The 17,764-nt window shown below is 42.9% G+C and overlaps 1 protein-coding gene across 2 annotated transcripts in view; it reads left to right on the forward strand.

Annotated features, from left to right (window-relative positions):
- LOC126516903 (UDP-N-acetylglucosamine transferase subunit ALG13-like) overlaps positions 1 to 16,656 on the forward strand; it is a 120,283-nt gene extending 103,627 nt beyond the window's left edge. For both annotated transcript variants that reach the window (XM_050166989.3, XM_055063979.2), the window contains exon 21: positions 14,446 to 16,656. In XM_050166989.3, coding sequence (XP_050022946.2) covers positions 14,446 to 14,471 — 26 coding nt within the window. In that variant the 3' untranslated portion in view covers positions 14,472 to 16,656. The remainder of the gene's footprint in view (positions 1 to 14,445) is intronic.
- The last annotated feature ends 1,108 nt before the right edge of the window (positions 16,657 to 17,764 follow it).

Raw genomic sequence — 17,764 nt, forward strand, 5'->3', positions numbered from 1 at the left:
AAAGGTTTTCTTTGTGCATGATGTAGTATGAGCATTCATGTCTTTTGTCATTTATACATCTATAGACGCAGCTACCTGATAGAGTGCTTACTATGCCTGACCATGCTTATTTGTGCAGTGCTGTTGAACAATAGATATTGATGCAGTGAATGTTTACACACTCGAAACATTAGGAAAGATGCTTATTATACATTTGTGCCCTTTTCTTTCGATTGGTGTTAGTATTGCTTGTTAGATTTTGCATATGCATGCCCCCTTATGCAATAGTCTTGCAAAGTTTAAGAGTTCTATAAATGATGATGAACTAAATCAAAGCACGAGAGCTTTTTTTTTTTACCTTTTATTCCCATCGAATCGCGATGTTTCCGGATGCCACGTTGGATCACCGGAACCTCAACACAGCACACAAAGCAAACACCACCATGCCGACACCAGTCGCACAAATGAAAAACGTGGCCTACTCACAGCGTCGTGCGCGAAGAAAGAAATCAGCTGCTGGATTGTCTTGACATGGCTTACTAATGGCATTTTTCACTGGTCGATCTGGAACGGCCGCCGAAATCCTCGAGCAAGCGCTCGGGTTTCACAAATCCGAATCGGCCAGCGGAGTGCAAAAGCGCTTCGCGGGGGATCACACAGGAAGTCTGCGTACACGTCGCACAAACTGGTTCCGGAAACCATGCCCGGCTTCCGCTCTGTACGTTTCCACGGCAACCAAACTCGCCGTCCCCCGTGCGTAATTTGACGGCGGTAGACGCAGAGTCCGTCACTTCCATGTCGCGCCCACATGGATTGTGCATGGACAACGTGCATAGAAGGCTTCGTACAGCACCTGCGTCACCTCGTAATCGCTGTCGTCCAAGCTCTCATCGTTAAGCGCGAGCTGTGCAGCAGCACCGAACGCAGCCATTTTGCGAAGCAACACAATGTTGTGCGTACCAACCGGGTACCGATTTCACTTGAAGACGCAAATGACGTGAGGTATTTCCGCCCGAATCCGCGCCTCGGCGGCGGAGCAAGTGAGAGCGATCCGGTGCGGAGCGAGTTGATCCAAAACGACCAGTGGAACGCGCAAACCCGCTCCAGATCAACCAGTGAAATTCGGATTCGTTGCCGCTGAGCAAGAAATCCTGCTCTGAATCGACCAGTGAAAAACACCATAAGCTGAAACCGGAAGTGCTGTAGAACCACTCTATCGAACCAGGCAGTAACGATGATGATGAGCAGGGATTTGCAGTAGCGCCACTTTGTGGGGCAGCAAGGAGGCTCCGTTCAAAACTAAAATGGCGTTTGGCAAGTCGAACCATGCACCGGTCAGAGTCGGTGCATGGTGCTCTCGATCGAGTTGGCTCAAGGAGTGTCTGAAGAATGAGACGAGGTTGCAAAGTGTCTGAACTTTCGGCAGTTGTTATACATTATGGTCTATGGGGAAAATGGCGGTGCCACCAAGCAGACCGAATAATCAAACATTTCCAAATTTTCGGAGTCCGGAAAATCAGTCAGCGACTGTAGTAATCATAGAGGATATCGCTATATGGGTTTACACACTAATAAATGTGATCACAAACTTGTCACAAACTGTTAGTAGAAACATGTAAGGCATGGATGTTTCTGCACAGTTGATTAGCTGTGGACGTGCAAGAACCGTTTATACTTAAAAGATTCACAGAAAGGGATGCAACTGGCTGACTTCACTGCACAGTTTTGATTTACTTTTCTTTCATGTCATCCTCTACAGATTCGTCTACACAAGAACAGGCTGTTTGTCTGCTTTTCGCATTGTTGAACGAGTTTTACTTGACTGTGCAGGAGGTTACGTTGTCACTATGCCACTATAGCAAGCCAATAATTTACTAATTGTAAAGTTAACTACCGTTAACTACCGATACATGGATAGAGTACTGAGGCGTTGTTAACATGACAAGGAAACTGAATAGCGTTTGTTATTCTGAAAAGTTAGGCATTCTAAAGTTCGTAGTACTGAAATATTTTTACATTGAAAATGTAAGAACTCGGCAGGGGATTTCTGGGAAGTTTGTTAATGTGGTGTTCGAAGTAATGAGGGTTCACTTATTCGTAAGCAGTTCTGTCTGTCAGTGTTTCTAGACCTAGGGAAAACTTACAATATGACATGGCGCTTCGGAATTATGAGAGATCTTTTGGTGATAGGTATCCATGGCAACATGCTCAACACAACCGAAAGTAAACTCTCAAATCACACATTCTGCATAAGAGTGGGCAGAGCTTTGTCTAAGCCATTCACCCAAGAGACTAGTGTGCCGCAGGGCGGCATGCTTAGTTGCAAGCTATTTATTGTAAAAATGAATTCTCTGCATACAGTCTTTCTACGCGCAATGTTTTATTCTGTTTATGTTGAAGGTGTGCAGGTAGGCTTCAAATCATGCAGTACTGCCATCTGGAACGACAAGTGCAGCTTGGAATAAACAAATTGTCCATATGGGCAGATGAAAATGGGTTTAAAATAAACACCCAGAAAAGCACTTGCATACTCAAAAATAATAATACGTCATTGTGGGGTTTTATGTGCCAAACCACGATTTGATTATGAGGCATGCCGTAGTGGGGGACTCCGGAAATTTGAACCACCTGGGGTTCTTTAGCGTGCACCTAAATCTAAGTACACAGGTGTTTACGCATTTGGCCGCCATCGAAATGCAGTTGCCGGGGCTGGGATTTGACCCCGTGACCTCATGCTCAGCAGCTCAACACCATAGCTACTAAGCAACCGCTGCGGAATAATACATGATTGTGCAACGTGAAGTGCACTAAAAATCCTAAACCCTGTTCACCGTTTAGGTATTCGTATCGCAACTGGTGCAGCCCTGTAGAAAGCCTCTACATACAATCAAAATCAAACGAGTGGTAACTTCGTCTACAGAGGTCACATTCCAGCTTCACGTATTATCTGAAAGTACATTCGAATCCTGAACATTCTTGTTACAAAACTGTAAACAGTGCGTCATGTAACTTGCTATTTTACAATAGGCTCACAGCCAAGGAGCCCTTCTCACTGCATGTGAGGAAGCTCAGTGAAGAAATATGTGTCCCACTTCTAGAACATTGTCTAATGCTTCCAGCAAAGCTGGTATTGCTGTAGCAGTGGCAGCTGGTGGAATGTGACACATCGTTTACCAAGGTCTGAAAGCCACACACCAGAGGCACACATTCGAATTCACTTTCTTGAACTTCAGGCAAAGTATTCGTGCCTGGAGCATACACTGATGCGTCAAGGTCACAGGCCGGCGTGTCCTTTGCAGCACTTGGACAATCCTTTTCTGAATTGGATGTTCTGCACCCAGCAACAAGTATCTTTACTGCTGAAGCATATGCAATTGGGGGCGAGGAGTTACGGAGTCGCCATCTGTCGGAAGTGCCTCCCTTGCGTAGTATGAGGGATCACGCGGTGTGCTCCTCATAGGTTTCGCTTACGGCGCTCAATAAAAACACCAAGTGGCAGCCCTCCTGGACATTTATGTAGGTATCCTCAAAAGGAGGGAAGTTTTTGACTGTCGATATAATAATGTGCAAACTGAAAGCACAGAATCGTTTACAGATGCTATCTCTTTACCGAATACGTACAGTACGTGAATGCCACTGCGCGCGGTCGCCGCGATGGAGTCTCCAGAACCGGCTTCTTGCATGAAAGCTAGGCAAACACTGAGAGTAAACTATGTGAAATATGTTCTTATAGTGGGCTGTCTGTATAAACAAATGGGGCATAATATAATGAAGCCTCAATGCAGCGATCGCACGGGTTCGTGGCGACTGACTGCGCGTCTGCATGCATGTCCGCACACAATGGTTTGCTTTCGCTGTGAGCGCGTTTTTGCACCATGCCGTGAGCTTTAGGTCGCAGCATGTGAGAATTTGACAGTACACTAGCAACCATTGCTGCGTGGACGCTATCAGAACTGTTCAAAAATAATTTCGTTATAGAGACTTCGACGTCTACTGTGATGTGCCGTCGCGACAATTCAATCTTTCTTTTCTTCTAAATTCTTGGACGTTTCAATATTATTTCTCAAGTTGCGTCGCACTCTATTTTTATCGGTCTTCTCAGCGTGCAATTTCTCGCTGCTTCTTTTTCGTAATCCAGTGCATTTATCCATAACACAAACATGACCATATGCCATGCATTCTTTTAATGTGCCTCTTACCGCTCCCTTTCCATTCCAGTGAACTTGCCAGTATCTAGCATCAACAAATTCATAGACCAAACCGTCACGACATTAGCCGGGCAGCGGGCGCGAGCGAGCGTCTCAATGCGCGTTTTCTGCTACTCACTGAACATGGCAGCCCCGGTGCCGTAGCAGAAATCTTCCTCTCACCTGTGCTTGCTGCATACCCGAGTTGTAGCCGATGGCTGTCTGTCGTTTATAAGTTTCGTGAGCCAAGCTTCACGCAGCTTCTTCTCCTGCAGCTACGTGTGAATAAGGCTGACGCTGGGCTCCGTTGCGTACGTCCGGCAATGCGGCACCAAGCAGTAGCCTACCATGCTGCACGCCTCCAAAGGCAACCACTACCTATTATAGTGCTTTCAAATGTTGTCAAGCAAACACCCAAGGCGGTAAAGCCTCACCATTTAATCAGAACCGCGGTGGAGGTGGGACTTCAAACTTTTGTTTTCAGCTCGCTTCCGAAGCAGCCGACGCGGCCGCTGTGCCCACGTGATCCCTCATGCCACGTCATGCCGATGGTGGCGCCAGCTTTTCCAGTGGTGGAGCTCGCCCCCAATACTGTCAGTGGTTAAATATATCAGGAACACAAATATACAAAGAACCATTATATTCACTGGCTCTCTGAGTATTGTATATCACCACACCAGTAGCAACAAAAGCCACCAACTCTGTAGCTGACCCTACTATAGACTTGAAGCCTTTTGTACGAAAAGCTTAGAAGCTATTGGCAGCCCTCATGGGATGCTAAAACATCTAATAAGCTTCATGTTATTAAGCCACAAATAGGGAATTGACTACCTATAATGAAAACACGATGAACCGAGGTGACCATGTGTCAACTAAGAATCGGGCACACATATAGCACACACTCACACCTGTTGACCAGCGATGACCCACCTATGTATGGTAAATGTGGAAAGATGTTGACTGTCATGCACGTATTGCTGGAGTGTCATGACATAGAAGCTCAAAGAAAAAAACACTTTCGTTTACCATACTGTCAGCAATTTCCACTTGATCCAGCAATATTCCTTGGCAATGACCTGTCAATCATCAATGACAATTAGTCATCCTTAAAGAGTCCTGGTGTAAGTTCGCGGTCTTCTCATATTCAAGGCCAGCCATTCATATTCAAGGCAGAGCAGGTGCTTAATCACGCTGACATCAAGAGATTGCAGCTGCCCCGTTACAAGCACGATAGTAAAGCGTGGCTAGCCGTCAAGTCAAATGCATCAAACAAAGAGACAAAGAGAAATGCATGAGCAGAGTCCGCCCTTCCATCAACTATCAACACTCCTGTAAGCACTGTGCACACAGTAAATGTTCTTAAAAATTTTTAAGTTCCTTCCGAACAAGCATGCAGAATAGCCAAATGCTACGGCTAGAGCCATAGAGCAAACATAAAATTGTAACCATGCCTTAGCGTTACTGATATTTTATTTGTCTAGCCTTTATTGGTGGTTGCATGGTTTGGTTTCGATTGTAAGTTGACCACCCCACTACGGATTTTCAAATTAAATAAAGAATGATATGAGAAATTAGAATCATGTAATTACGGTATAATTTCACGGTGTCTACCAACCGAAAAAACTGGAATTTCTCAGGGATATTGAATAGTCTGGAAATACTCCAGAAAAACTTGGGGAATTCGCAGCTAATTTTACCTGATAGAAGCACAATTTTATTGAAAGGGAATGAAAGTTGCGCTAATTCTGGCTCAAGTAACAGAGAGGAATCATAACGAATCATCTTTCGAAGTCGGCTGTAGGAGTTGCCAGTGTGCAGTCAACGACCAAATTTCCGGACGCCCGATTTTCGGGTACATGCCCGATAATTCAGACTGCTTCGTGGCACCACCACGCACCGTATAAAATCAATGAATAAGAATGCGTAAAATTTCGGACTCAATAACCCTTCAACGTCTGATTTTCCTGACTTTTTGCCGGGACCACAGGTCTGAAACGGCATTAATCAAGGCCACCACCACTGCCATTTTGGTTATCTCGTCGCCTCGAATCGGTGCTCTTGCACGCACGCAGATTCACTAGCAGCCGTAGCCACCACTGCAGCAACGCTAGGCCAAGCTGCTTCAACGGTCGCTATTAAACTTCTTGCTGTTCGGTGCTGTGTGCCGCCGCTTGTTTGAAGGAGCTTGAGCTCAAAAAGCAAGTGTTGGCTGGCGCAGAATTTTAATTATGGGGTTTTGCGGGCTGAAACCACTTTCTGATTATGAGGCGCACCGTAGTGGAGGACTCCGGAAATTTTGACCACCTGGGATTCTTTAACGTGCACCTAAATCTAAGTACACTAGCGTTTTTGCATTTCGCCCCCATCAAAATGCGGCTGCTGTGGCCGGGATTCGATCCCACGACCTCGTCAGCAGCCCAACACTATAGCCACTGAGCAACCACGGCGGGTGGCTGGCGTAGAGATGCAGGTGTCCCTCATCCAAACCAAAATAAACTCTTTAAAGCAGCGAAGTGCAACACTGCGGCATTGTGTGCAACATTGCGGCATTGTGTGCAGGCTGAGAGTGTGTCAGGACAGTTGAGGTTGACTTTCCAGCTGCTCAGGAAGAATCTCACTTGTTACACAGTTTGGGTCTCATACCAATCAGCTTGCTATCAGTTGATATCAATAGCTCATATTTGAAAATATTTGCTTCTGTATGCATCTCTTTTTATTCGTATTTGAAGATGTTCCACTCAATTTGCAATGGGCTTTACCATTTTTTTAAAGATATTTTATTTGCGGTGCATATTACTATCCCCTCCCTTGTTTTCTTTTTGAATAACATAAACACTACTCTTTACCATTCAAACTGGATTAAGTCAGTTTTTATTTTTTGATTTTTAACATGCTTACTAGAGAGTGACAGCATCAGGTGACATGGTGTCAGCTCGTCTTGACATAAAACAAAGTTCCATATCACTCAGGGAATATTGCAAAGGCACTCAGGGAAAACCTGAAAAACTCAGGGAGTTTGGAAATGTCAACTTCGTATACACCCTGAATTTGTTAACTGAGCATGATGCAGATTCACTCTTTCATTACTTTTAGAAACATGCTCATTTTGGATGCTCTTGTGGTTTGTTTTAGTAAAAGACGTAGTAGTCTCAACGCATGGTGCGATACATAAAACACCCGCTGTAGTTGCTTAGTGGCTGGGGCGTTGCACTGCTAAGCATGAGGCTGCGGGACCAAATCCCGGCCACAGCAGCCGCATTTCGATGGGGGCAAAATATAGAAACACCTTTGTACGATGCATTGGGTGCATGGTAAAGAACCCCAGGTGGTCAAAATTAATATAGGGTCCTCCACTACGGCATGCCTCATAATCAGATTGTGGTTTTAGCACATAAACCTCAGCATTTAATTTTTCTTACACAGGGTGTCCCAGCTAACTTGGACTAAGATTTTGAAAAAACCTATGCGTTCTTCAGAACAGAAATCTCGTGGAAGTTGTTTGCGTTTATCTAAACTTACAGTACCATTCTTTTGCTCATCTTTTTTTGAGTAATTAGCTATAAATTAATAATTAATAAATAAATTAATAAAATTTTTAAATATAGCTTGAAATGTTCAGGCGTCAATAGGAAAGTTGTGGAGCTCCATAAATATTGCCCAACCCAGGCACTTCCAATAAGATAGACTTAGCGTGGCCGTTTTTATTCGGAAAAAATGAAAGTCCGCGGAGTTAAGAAAAATACCACGTGATAGCGCACTCTCTGTGCCCAAATGTTCCACGATTACAGCACTCTCATCTGTGCTTTGTAAAAAACATCGCTCGCTTCGCGCCTTTCGTGCTGCCCATGACAGAGCTTCGCATTGTGCTTGGTTCCGAGATAAACGGCAGTGGGTTCGGGCGGCAGTTGAAATACAGCGCGGCGTTGATAATTCTGAGCGGCATTGGTTTGTGCATTGATAATTCCACTCTCACGCTAGCAGAATGCATGCGGAGGAAAAATGACTAGCTCATGAGTTCGAATTTAGGAGCAAGACCCAAACAAGAAAACACGCATTATAAAAAGCATGATAATGTTTTTTATTTATTTATTTTATTTACAGGATACTGCCAGCCTTAGTCTTAGGCCTTGGGCAGGAGGGGACAGTGCGATATACAGATGAACAAAAAAAAATGAACAGCAAAAATCATTACAAGAATTCAATACATTGCAATAGACATATTCCCTGATCCCCATGAGCCATACAGAGCATTCCAACGAAAAAGCTTTACAACATTTCAATATATTTTGGAATACGGACATTCGCTGAACCGTACAAGCTGTACAGAGCGTATTGATAACGACACGATATTAATAACAAGGAGTCGCACTCATACTGGTATGCTGAAAGACATCGCGGATGCTCGGTTGGTTGAGCAGCAAGAATCTACAAATAATGACAAGCAAGTGAAAAAATGCACTTGGGTATAATGTAAATCAAAAAGAAAAAAAAAAGAAATTACAATTATATATACATATACATACACATATATATAATATCACATCTGAATGCTATTCAGCATGTTGCAGAAGGACTGGACGGTCAGGCATTCTACTGTACTGGCGGAGAGCGCATTCCACTCACCTATCGTCAGAGGAAAAAACATCTTTTTAAATATGGTTGTTCTGCAAGAAGATTCCTTTATTTTTTTCCGGATGATTACATCATGTTGCATGCCTGGTAACTAAAGTAATATACGTACCCTTACCTATCCCCAGCATATCATGATAAAGTAAATACATGTATTTCAGTCGGTCCCTATATCGCCTTAATATAATGTTTCCAGGTTCGTTTTGTTGATAAGAACTGTCGGAGATACGTACCAGCTACAACAGTTAAATACGAATCTAGCAGATTTTCTTCGAATGTTCTCCAATTGCGTAATGTTCTTCAGGGTGTATGGGTCCCATACTACCAAGGCGTACTCAAGCATTGGTCTAATATACGTTTTGCCCGCTAAAAGACGGATTTCTTGTGTGGACTGTCGTAGCAACCTTCTCAAGTAACCAAGTTGGCGCGTTGCCTTTTTTGTAATATGAGATATATGTTCGTTCCATCTAAGGTGGGATGAAATTACGAGGCCTAAGTATTTGTAGCTGCTAACCGTAGATAGATTATTACCACTGAAACTGTAAGAAAATTTTAAGGGGTGGAGTTTTCATGTTACTGACACAGCAACCGTTTTGTTTGCATTAATATTCATTTGCCATGTGGCGCACCACCTTGGCTAATGGAGAATTCAAACGGACCTGATCATTTACGCTATTAACCATTTGATATAGTATACAGTCCTCTGCAAATAATCGTATTTTCACATTTACTTCTTTTATTAAGTCATTGACAAAGATTAGAAAGAAAAGAGGCCCAAGGACGGACCCCTGTGGAATGCCCGACTGAACCGGTGCTGACCCAGAATGCGCGCCGTCGATAAGCACACTTTGCCGCCTTAACGAAAAATATGCAAAAATCCATGAAATTATAGAATCATTTTTAAGTATTGTTTCTAGTTTTAGCAGCAGTTTAGTGTGAGACACATGGTCGAATGCTTTTTCGAAATTTATGAATATTACATAAATTTGGCCCTGTCTGTCTAGAACTGCTGTGAGTTTGTGGATAGTTTCGAGTAGCTGTGTTTTGTAGACAGTCCCTTCCGAAACCCATGCTGCCTGGAATCAATTATATTGTCTCATGCAGGAAGGCCGAAATATGCTTAAATGTAATATGCTCAAGAGTTTTTGCACATGTGGGTAACAATGAAATCGGTCTGTACGAAGTGATAAGCGACCTGTTTTCTGATTTGGGTATTGGGGTTACCTTTGCGAACTTCCAGTCATCCGGAACTTCTGCACATGATAAAGACTTCCTAAATAGGATGCACAGATATTTCGAGCACCACTCAGCATATCTCACGAGAAAAGCAGTAGGTATGTCGTCCATTCCAGGCGATTTCTTTGTATTCAGATTTAACAGGAGAGATAAAATGCCTTTTTCGGTCACTGAGATATTTGCAATTGGCGGGTAATCAACTGGAAGGTAATAGATTGGTTTGCAACTGTCATTATCTGTAAATACCGAACAGAAAAATTGATTGAAAGATTTTGCTATCAAACTTTTATCAATTATAGTTTCCCCGTCGATGCAGAAACTGGACAAGGGCTGCTTTTTCGAAGAAAAATGACGCCAGAACTTTGCTGGGGAAGACAGCAGAAAATTCTTCAAAGACACCCTTTGATAGTATTACTTCGCTTTTCTAATGCTTGCCTTTAGTTGCAGACGTATGTTGGAAAGTTTACTGGCATTGCCCTCTGTTGTATACTGACGGTGCCGTTTTCTTATTCGGTTAGCCTTCCGTTCCAGCCGCACTATCTCCTTTGTAATCCATGGGCGTGTGCACTGTTGAATGATTAGTCTCATTGGAACAAAGTCCCTGACGCATTTTAAGACTAGGTTCCTAAAGAAGCACCACACCTCGTTCACGCAGCATGTGCCTGATTCAGAAAGAAGTATGAAATCAGCCAGCGACCTATCCATGGCGTCCAATATGTCAACGTCCTTAGCGCAGCAAAAGTTTGGAACGAGGCATCTTTTTTTCTTGGTTTCAGTTGGACGGCCAAGTTGAACTGTTAAAGATACCATTTTGTGATCAGATATTCCGTCAAAGATATGTACTTCGGGATCACGACTGAGCACTGCATTGCTTACAAGGAATAGATCTAAAATCGAAGCTGTATCACTCTGACTGCGCGTGGGCTCTTTTACTAACTGAGCTAAATCATGGAATACTACGAGGTCAACAAAAAGTTCAACAGCACTAGAAAGGGGCTCAGGAAAATCTGCGCTCCAGTCGATTTAAGGCATATTGAAGTCGCCACCCAAGAGGACATTACAAGAATACCTTTTGCTAGAACACAGGAATTCGTTAAGCTCGAGAAAAAAGTTATCTTGAGTAGGGGGACGGTAGAAGCCTCCTACGATTAAAGTGTTCCCTTCCTAATGTACTTTAATCAGGACATGCGCAATTGCAGGTATATCAGAGAACCTAGACACTAGTAGTGACTGTTCATAAATAATTGAAACACCACCGCTGCGTGAACTTCTATCTTTACGATGAATTACGTAACCTGGTGGTGTTACTTCCTCGTCGGAGTTATCGGGGTGAAGCCAAGTTTCTGTGATTATAAGAATATGCGGCTTGTGTGTTAAAATGATACTTTCAATATCATAAGATTTATTAACGATGCTACGTGCATTAAAGTTGATGAAACGGAGGGGCTTTTGGGCATCGGTTTGGATTCATTGTGACTGGTGTCTTTCTTCTGTTTGTCTGCCTGTGTGAATCCTTCTGTCACTTGCGCCATTCCATCGGAATAGCTCGCCATTAATCCTAATTTTTTTGTACACTAGTTGGACTTTCCCCCCAGCAGCTCTAATTTCGGAGACGCTATTCCAGAGTTTCTTTCTTCTGTCTTATGGGTGCTGAGAAGTCTTCCGAGACCAAAATATCTTTATTTTTCAGTTTGAAACAATTCTGCAGTATGGTCATTTTTTTCGCAGTAGTCGAAAAGCTTGATTATGACTGGGCGTGGTCTAGTCTTGTGTCTACGCCCAATCCTATGGAGTCGTTCAGCCGATGAAACTTGCACACCGAGAACGCTCTTAAACATGCCCTCTAGCACAGCTTGCTTCAGATCATCATGAGTTTCGGCAGCTGTTTCTTTGACCCCAAAAACCAGAAGGTTGTTCCTCCTGGAACGATCTTCTAGATCGACAAATTTGTCCTGCAACCTCTGTACACTTTTCTCGAGGCCAGATACCTTTTTGTTGACTTCTTTAATAGCCAGTGCTGACTCCTCAACCACCTTTAGCTTTATTTCAATTTCATCTAACCGTGTTTCTTTTTTCTTCTGACCATTAAGTAGTTCGATTAACAGTTCATCAGTTGTAGGCCCAGGTCCAGGATTGGGCTCTACGCCCCCAGAAAGCATTAGAAAAGAGAAGACAAAATCCTGAACAACCAAACAGAGCTTACAAAGGCTGCGTGGGCACTTCAGCTGGATAAAACATCTATCGCTGGATTTAACAGTCGACGCTTTGTTACTGACCTGCATGTAAAAAAGCAACGGGTTGGTCATGTTGACTGGTGGCCAGCCAACAAGCCCACTGGAAGGTGCCGGTGGTGGCTGGCTTCTTATGTGCGCTCTTGATGATGTCGATAGGCCTGGACCCGTTGACGCCCAGCAATTGTCATGGTGTGTCAGTGTGTACGCGAAGTCTCCACAGGAAGCTGCCATGGTGATGAACAAGGACGCTGAATCTTGCATTGCACCGACCGCTAGCGTGCCGAACAGGAAAAACTGCGTATAAAAAGCAACGGGTTGGTCATGTTGACTGGCGGCCAGCCGACGAGCCCACTGGAAGGTGCCGGTAGTGGCTGGTTTCTTATATGTGTTCTTGATGATGTCGATAGGCCTGGACGCGTTGACGCCCAGCAATCGTCATGGTGTGGCGGTGTGTACGCGCAGTCTCCGTAGGAAGCTGCCGTGGTGATGAACAAGGACGCTGAATCTTGCATTGCACCGACCGCTAGCGTGTCGAACAGGAAAAACTGCATGTAAAAATGCAACGGGTTGATTATATTGACTGGTGGCCAGCCGACGAGCCCACTTGTGTGAATTACACTGGTTGTCACAAAAGGAAGAATTGAAAACTGACGTGGAAGGTTGCTTTTTGGCTTCCTGTCCATTCCTTGTCGGCAGAGAATTTGTAATTTCGTAATACTTACGTGTCTTTTCCACGTCATACAAAAGTTTCACACAGATGGCTCTTTTCATGGATAACGGTTGTAGATATTTATTCGCTATGATGTCTGTCTAAAGAATGTGTTCAAACAAGTCGCCCTCTGCTATAATGCAGTATTGGCACCTTTTCAGCACGTCCGATGTAGCTTTTTTGATGACGCAAGACGGTATCTTGCTGCAGGCCTCAGCAAGCTCTGCCTTTAGCGCTTCTGGTAGTTGTAGGTTTGCGGTACACTCGGTCTTTCACATATCCCCACAAAAAGTCAAGAGGCGTCAAGTCCGGTGACCTTGCAGGCCATGCCACTGGTCCATGCCGCCCGACTCACTGGCGTTTGAAGGCTTCATCAAGCCAGGCTCGTTCAAGCCAGGCTCAACATCAAGCCGTTCAAGCCGGCTTCATCAAGCCAGGCTCAACAGCAAACTTGGCTATGAGCCAAGTTTGCTGTTGAACCAAGTTCACTTTAACAATGCAAAAGGAAGACCACAGCAAAAATCTTCGACTGGGCCTTCCGAAATGTCATTCATGTACCATTGAGCAGTGAGCTTGTGGTAAAAAAATATGGGGCCAATTGTTCTTCTGTCAAAGATACCACACCATACACTGAATGACCATTGGGACTGGTGTCTGGCCTGCGCCACCCAATGCAGATTTGTATCACTCCAGTAATGAGCATTATGGATGTTGACTTGAGAATTTCTGGAGAAGGTTGCCTCATCTGCCCAGAGCACTTTGTCATGAAATCCAGTAGGCTGTGTTCGAAATTTAGGAGGTTAGACTGCTTATCAAGTTCGGTCGAAGGTTGGTCTGAAATCGACCGCATCTTGTGTGAGTGAAAAACAACGAGAAGGATTGCTCCTAATAATACGTAGATACGGTGTCGAAATGCTGCAACCCCTGGTGGTAAAAATAAAGTTGCGTTTGATATTACTCGCGCACAATTATCAAAATAACACGCACTCATGAGCATCTACGACTGTTTGAGACATTGTTAAAAGAGCCTCTATGTTGATTGGGAAAATTAGACAACCTGAGAGAAGCTTCTGTGGCATTGCTGCTGCTGTCGTTTAAAAATTGCGTTATAAGTGCAAATTTTGCTCAGTTTTTTTTAGGAAGTGCTAGGAGCACTGGAGGCTAGCTTCCACAATACCTCCAGTCAAAGTTTTATTTTTCCAGATTCGCTGATATGCCGAAAATAGTCAAATTTTACAAATTGTTAAAGTTCAGTTATCATTTCAGGCAGGGCGTGACGTCGCTAGTAGAACAATTCCAGCAGAAGTGTTTAACAGTGCTAGAAAAGCTTTTAATCAAATATAATTGATTTCTATAAGCATGGTAACAAAAGAGTTAGGTCTTAGCACATACACTAACCAGTGTCCAGTGCTGTGCAGGCTTTTGCAGAGTGAAAGGGCCAGTGCAATGTGCGTTGAATGTGTATTTTCAGGAGACGGCTCCCCCTCCTCCTCATAACCGGTCTTTGGCACTGTTGGAAATGGAAGTCCTTTGGGCAGTTCACCATCCCTCAGCTAAAGAATGTCACCAGTTGCTTCACAATCTCCTACAGACCACACTGTTTTGTTTGATATTGTTGGTAGGTCAAGAATGTTTTTTCTATGTGCAGTGCACAGGCACGATCTCATTTGTTACCGCCCTCACTCTAGTCATTTGAAAATTCTGTTTTACTGCAACGTAACGTCTGATACTTTTCTGTATCTGTGGTCAGTGACAGTGCCACTCTGAGATGACTGCAGCCATTTGTGTGCGCCTTGTCACACTTGAAGTATATACAATCAACACATACCACCACTACTTAGCCATTGTTTAATATTATTGCATGTATTGGCAGTTGTTGCAATAGTATTTTTCTTGACATGGTGGATTGCATTTCTCTGCACATGTGAATGCAGAGCGGGTGGTTGTCAAAATACCAGCACACTTTACTGGTATTTAGGAATATAAGCCTTGCTTATGTTGTGGAACTTTGTGCAATAGTTATTGTTGTATGTTGTGGGCTGTTTTGTTTGGCAGCTTAATGCCAATGTCATCATTGTTGGTAGGAGGTATGAGTGAAAGCATTAAGCTTTACTGTGATAGCTAATATAGACATTAGGTCATTAGTCATTCTCTGGCACTGTCTGTCCATCAAAGCTCCTAGTCAGGCACACCACTTTAGCACTGCCATGCTGCAGCATTTGAACATTGCTATTTTTAAGTATGTATTTACAGCCTTACTCTTGCAAGGTATTCAAAAGTGGCAGTGCAATACTTTGGCCGTTCTTGAAAGTGCAGCATATTTCAGTCACATCTAGTCTTTTAAAGTTTTGGGATTACTGTAAACTTCTGATGATCAGCAAATATGATCTTCAGATTTCCATAGCCCATAGTATCTTGTCATGTCTTTCAAAAATGCAGAAGTTTGTTTTGGTTGGCGACGTTGTTGCTCCACTCAATTCAATTGCTGCCTTATTCCTTCAGGGATCTTCCATGCATAACTTGTACATGAAATCAGCAAATTGACAGCATGTGTATCTATTGTGCTCAACCATTGTCTCAAGCCGCTGACCTAACTCTCATTGAGTTAAGTTCTTCAGCAACTGCATTTTTTCACAATGTTTCTTGTAGCATTATAATCTGTCTGGATTACTCTTTAGTCATTAGTCAAGCCTTGCTCTTACATTTGTATCGCACATCTCATGCTCCCACCACTATCCATGATCTCTTTGCCCCTCTTCTTGTTGTCTATCCTACATCCTATATTCACATATTTTTTTGGTATCCATTGATTTAAAATGTTCTTTTGCCTCCTGTGAGCAGGTCACTCACTCATACTTATCATTTGGCATGCATACCTGTGTTACTAATTGAATTCCTGCCGAATGAGATTAAAAAAGTAGGGTAAACAAGTGCATTACCTTGTCTCAGCCATGCTGTGGTTACAAATTGCCCTTGTGTTCATGGCACCACGTACCTGGACTTGTTTTATGTTTCTTTTCCTCTTGGTCATCTGCAAGGTACCGGCTCATGTCTTAACCATTCATAACCAGTTTATGAGGCATTGTTGTTACCTCCAAACGTTGAGGTTCAAATGCCACTGCTACTTTCTTTTTCATGTTGAAGTATTCAACAATATGAAGTATTTTGAGGTCTAGCCTGTTTTATTTTGCTTCTTTTTAACCAATAATTTACTCTACATAGCTTTGAATATTTTGTCTTTTCTTTAAAAGAGATGTTTGCTTCTTAGCGCCTGTTCTTTAACAAACACGTGGCAAAATAGATGCCATTGATACCCCACTTTTTCAATTTGTCTGTCTCAAGAACTGAGGCGTATATCTCGCAACCATTGTTTTACCTATTTTAACCTGTTTCATTGTTTTGTTTGTTGTTAATGAACACAACTGTCATCCCACTAGGGTGGTTTCAAGCCTTTTTAGATTTGTTAACGATGAAAAAAAAAAGGACAAAGTCACTTTTTTTTCTTTGCGCAGTATTTCTTACTAACCAGAAACTGCCATGGCCACTATTGACTTCTGGATCATTGCTGTACATTTTTTTTTTTTGCCTCATGAATGGAGGCATGCATTTCACAGCCATTGTATTTTCTATTTAAACCTGTTTCATTGTTTTGTTTGTTCATTAATAAAAATTTTCATCCAACCAGGGTGGTTCCTAGACTTTTTTTTACATTCTACATGATAAAGAAAAGAATGAAGTCGCTTCTTTTTCTTTGCGCAGTATTTTTTGCTAACCACAAACTGCCACAGTCACTTGAAACCTCAAGACCAAGACCTGAAGCACACGGAATTTCAGTGTTATTTCTGCTTGCAGCATTGACTTGTCCATTGCCTTGCAGATCTGTCATGTTATTACAGAGAAACACAATTTGTGTACAGCACATTACCATCTATGCACCAGTAGCGATCCCAAGGTGGAGGCGATTCCTCTCCCCAAATCGTTTTTGATTGTGTCATGTCGCTGTTGCTATACGAACAGCGGAGCGCGTCGCACATCTGGTCCAGTAAGAAAAGTTGGGGAAGGTCGGCCAAGTGGAATCAGCGAAAGTTTGAGCAGACAAGTCATCCATGACGCCTGTGGTGGACAGAGACCGGCTTGGAGGTTTGCACAGCTATGAAAGGCTCCTGCATGCCCTCACTGCTTTTAAGGCGAAAGCCTTTCTAGGCTCATGGTGAAGTTAGTGTCAGCAGACCTGATGCTGGAGAGTCCACCAAAGTGTCACACCGTGGGAAGAGATTAAAAAATGAAAAATGATTAATAGTGACAGTTAGTGAATGATAACATTATAATATAGATTGGTAGAGGTTAATAATGACTACTAATAGCTCTGAAATGACCAATATGTCTAACAATGGCTTGTAATGACCACAATTGATTAGAAATGTCTAGTAATGAGTAGTAATGACTACAGCATGACTAATGTCTAACGGCTTGTAATGACCACAATTGATTAGAAATGACAAGATGCTTACTAGTGAGCAGTAATGAGTATGAAATGACCAATATGTCTAATGACAACTTGTAATGACTACAATTAATTAGAAATGACCAGTAATGACTGAAATGACTTGTAATGATTACAATATGGCCAATGTGTCTAACGACTACAGTTGATTAGAAATGACTGAAATGCTTAGTAATTACCAGTAATGACTGAAATGACTATGATATGACCAACATTTCTAACAGCTTGTAATCACCACAATTGATTACAAATGACTAAAAATGCTTATTAGTATAAGCAGTAATGA

The sequence above is a fragment of the Dermacentor andersoni genome, chromosome 1 (genome assembly GCF_023375885.2).
Source record: "Dermacentor andersoni chromosome 1, qqDerAnde1_hic_scaffold, whole genome shotgun sequence".
NCBI classification, from domain to species: domain Eukaryota; kingdom Metazoa; phylum Arthropoda; class Arachnida; order Ixodida; family Ixodidae; genus Dermacentor; species Dermacentor andersoni.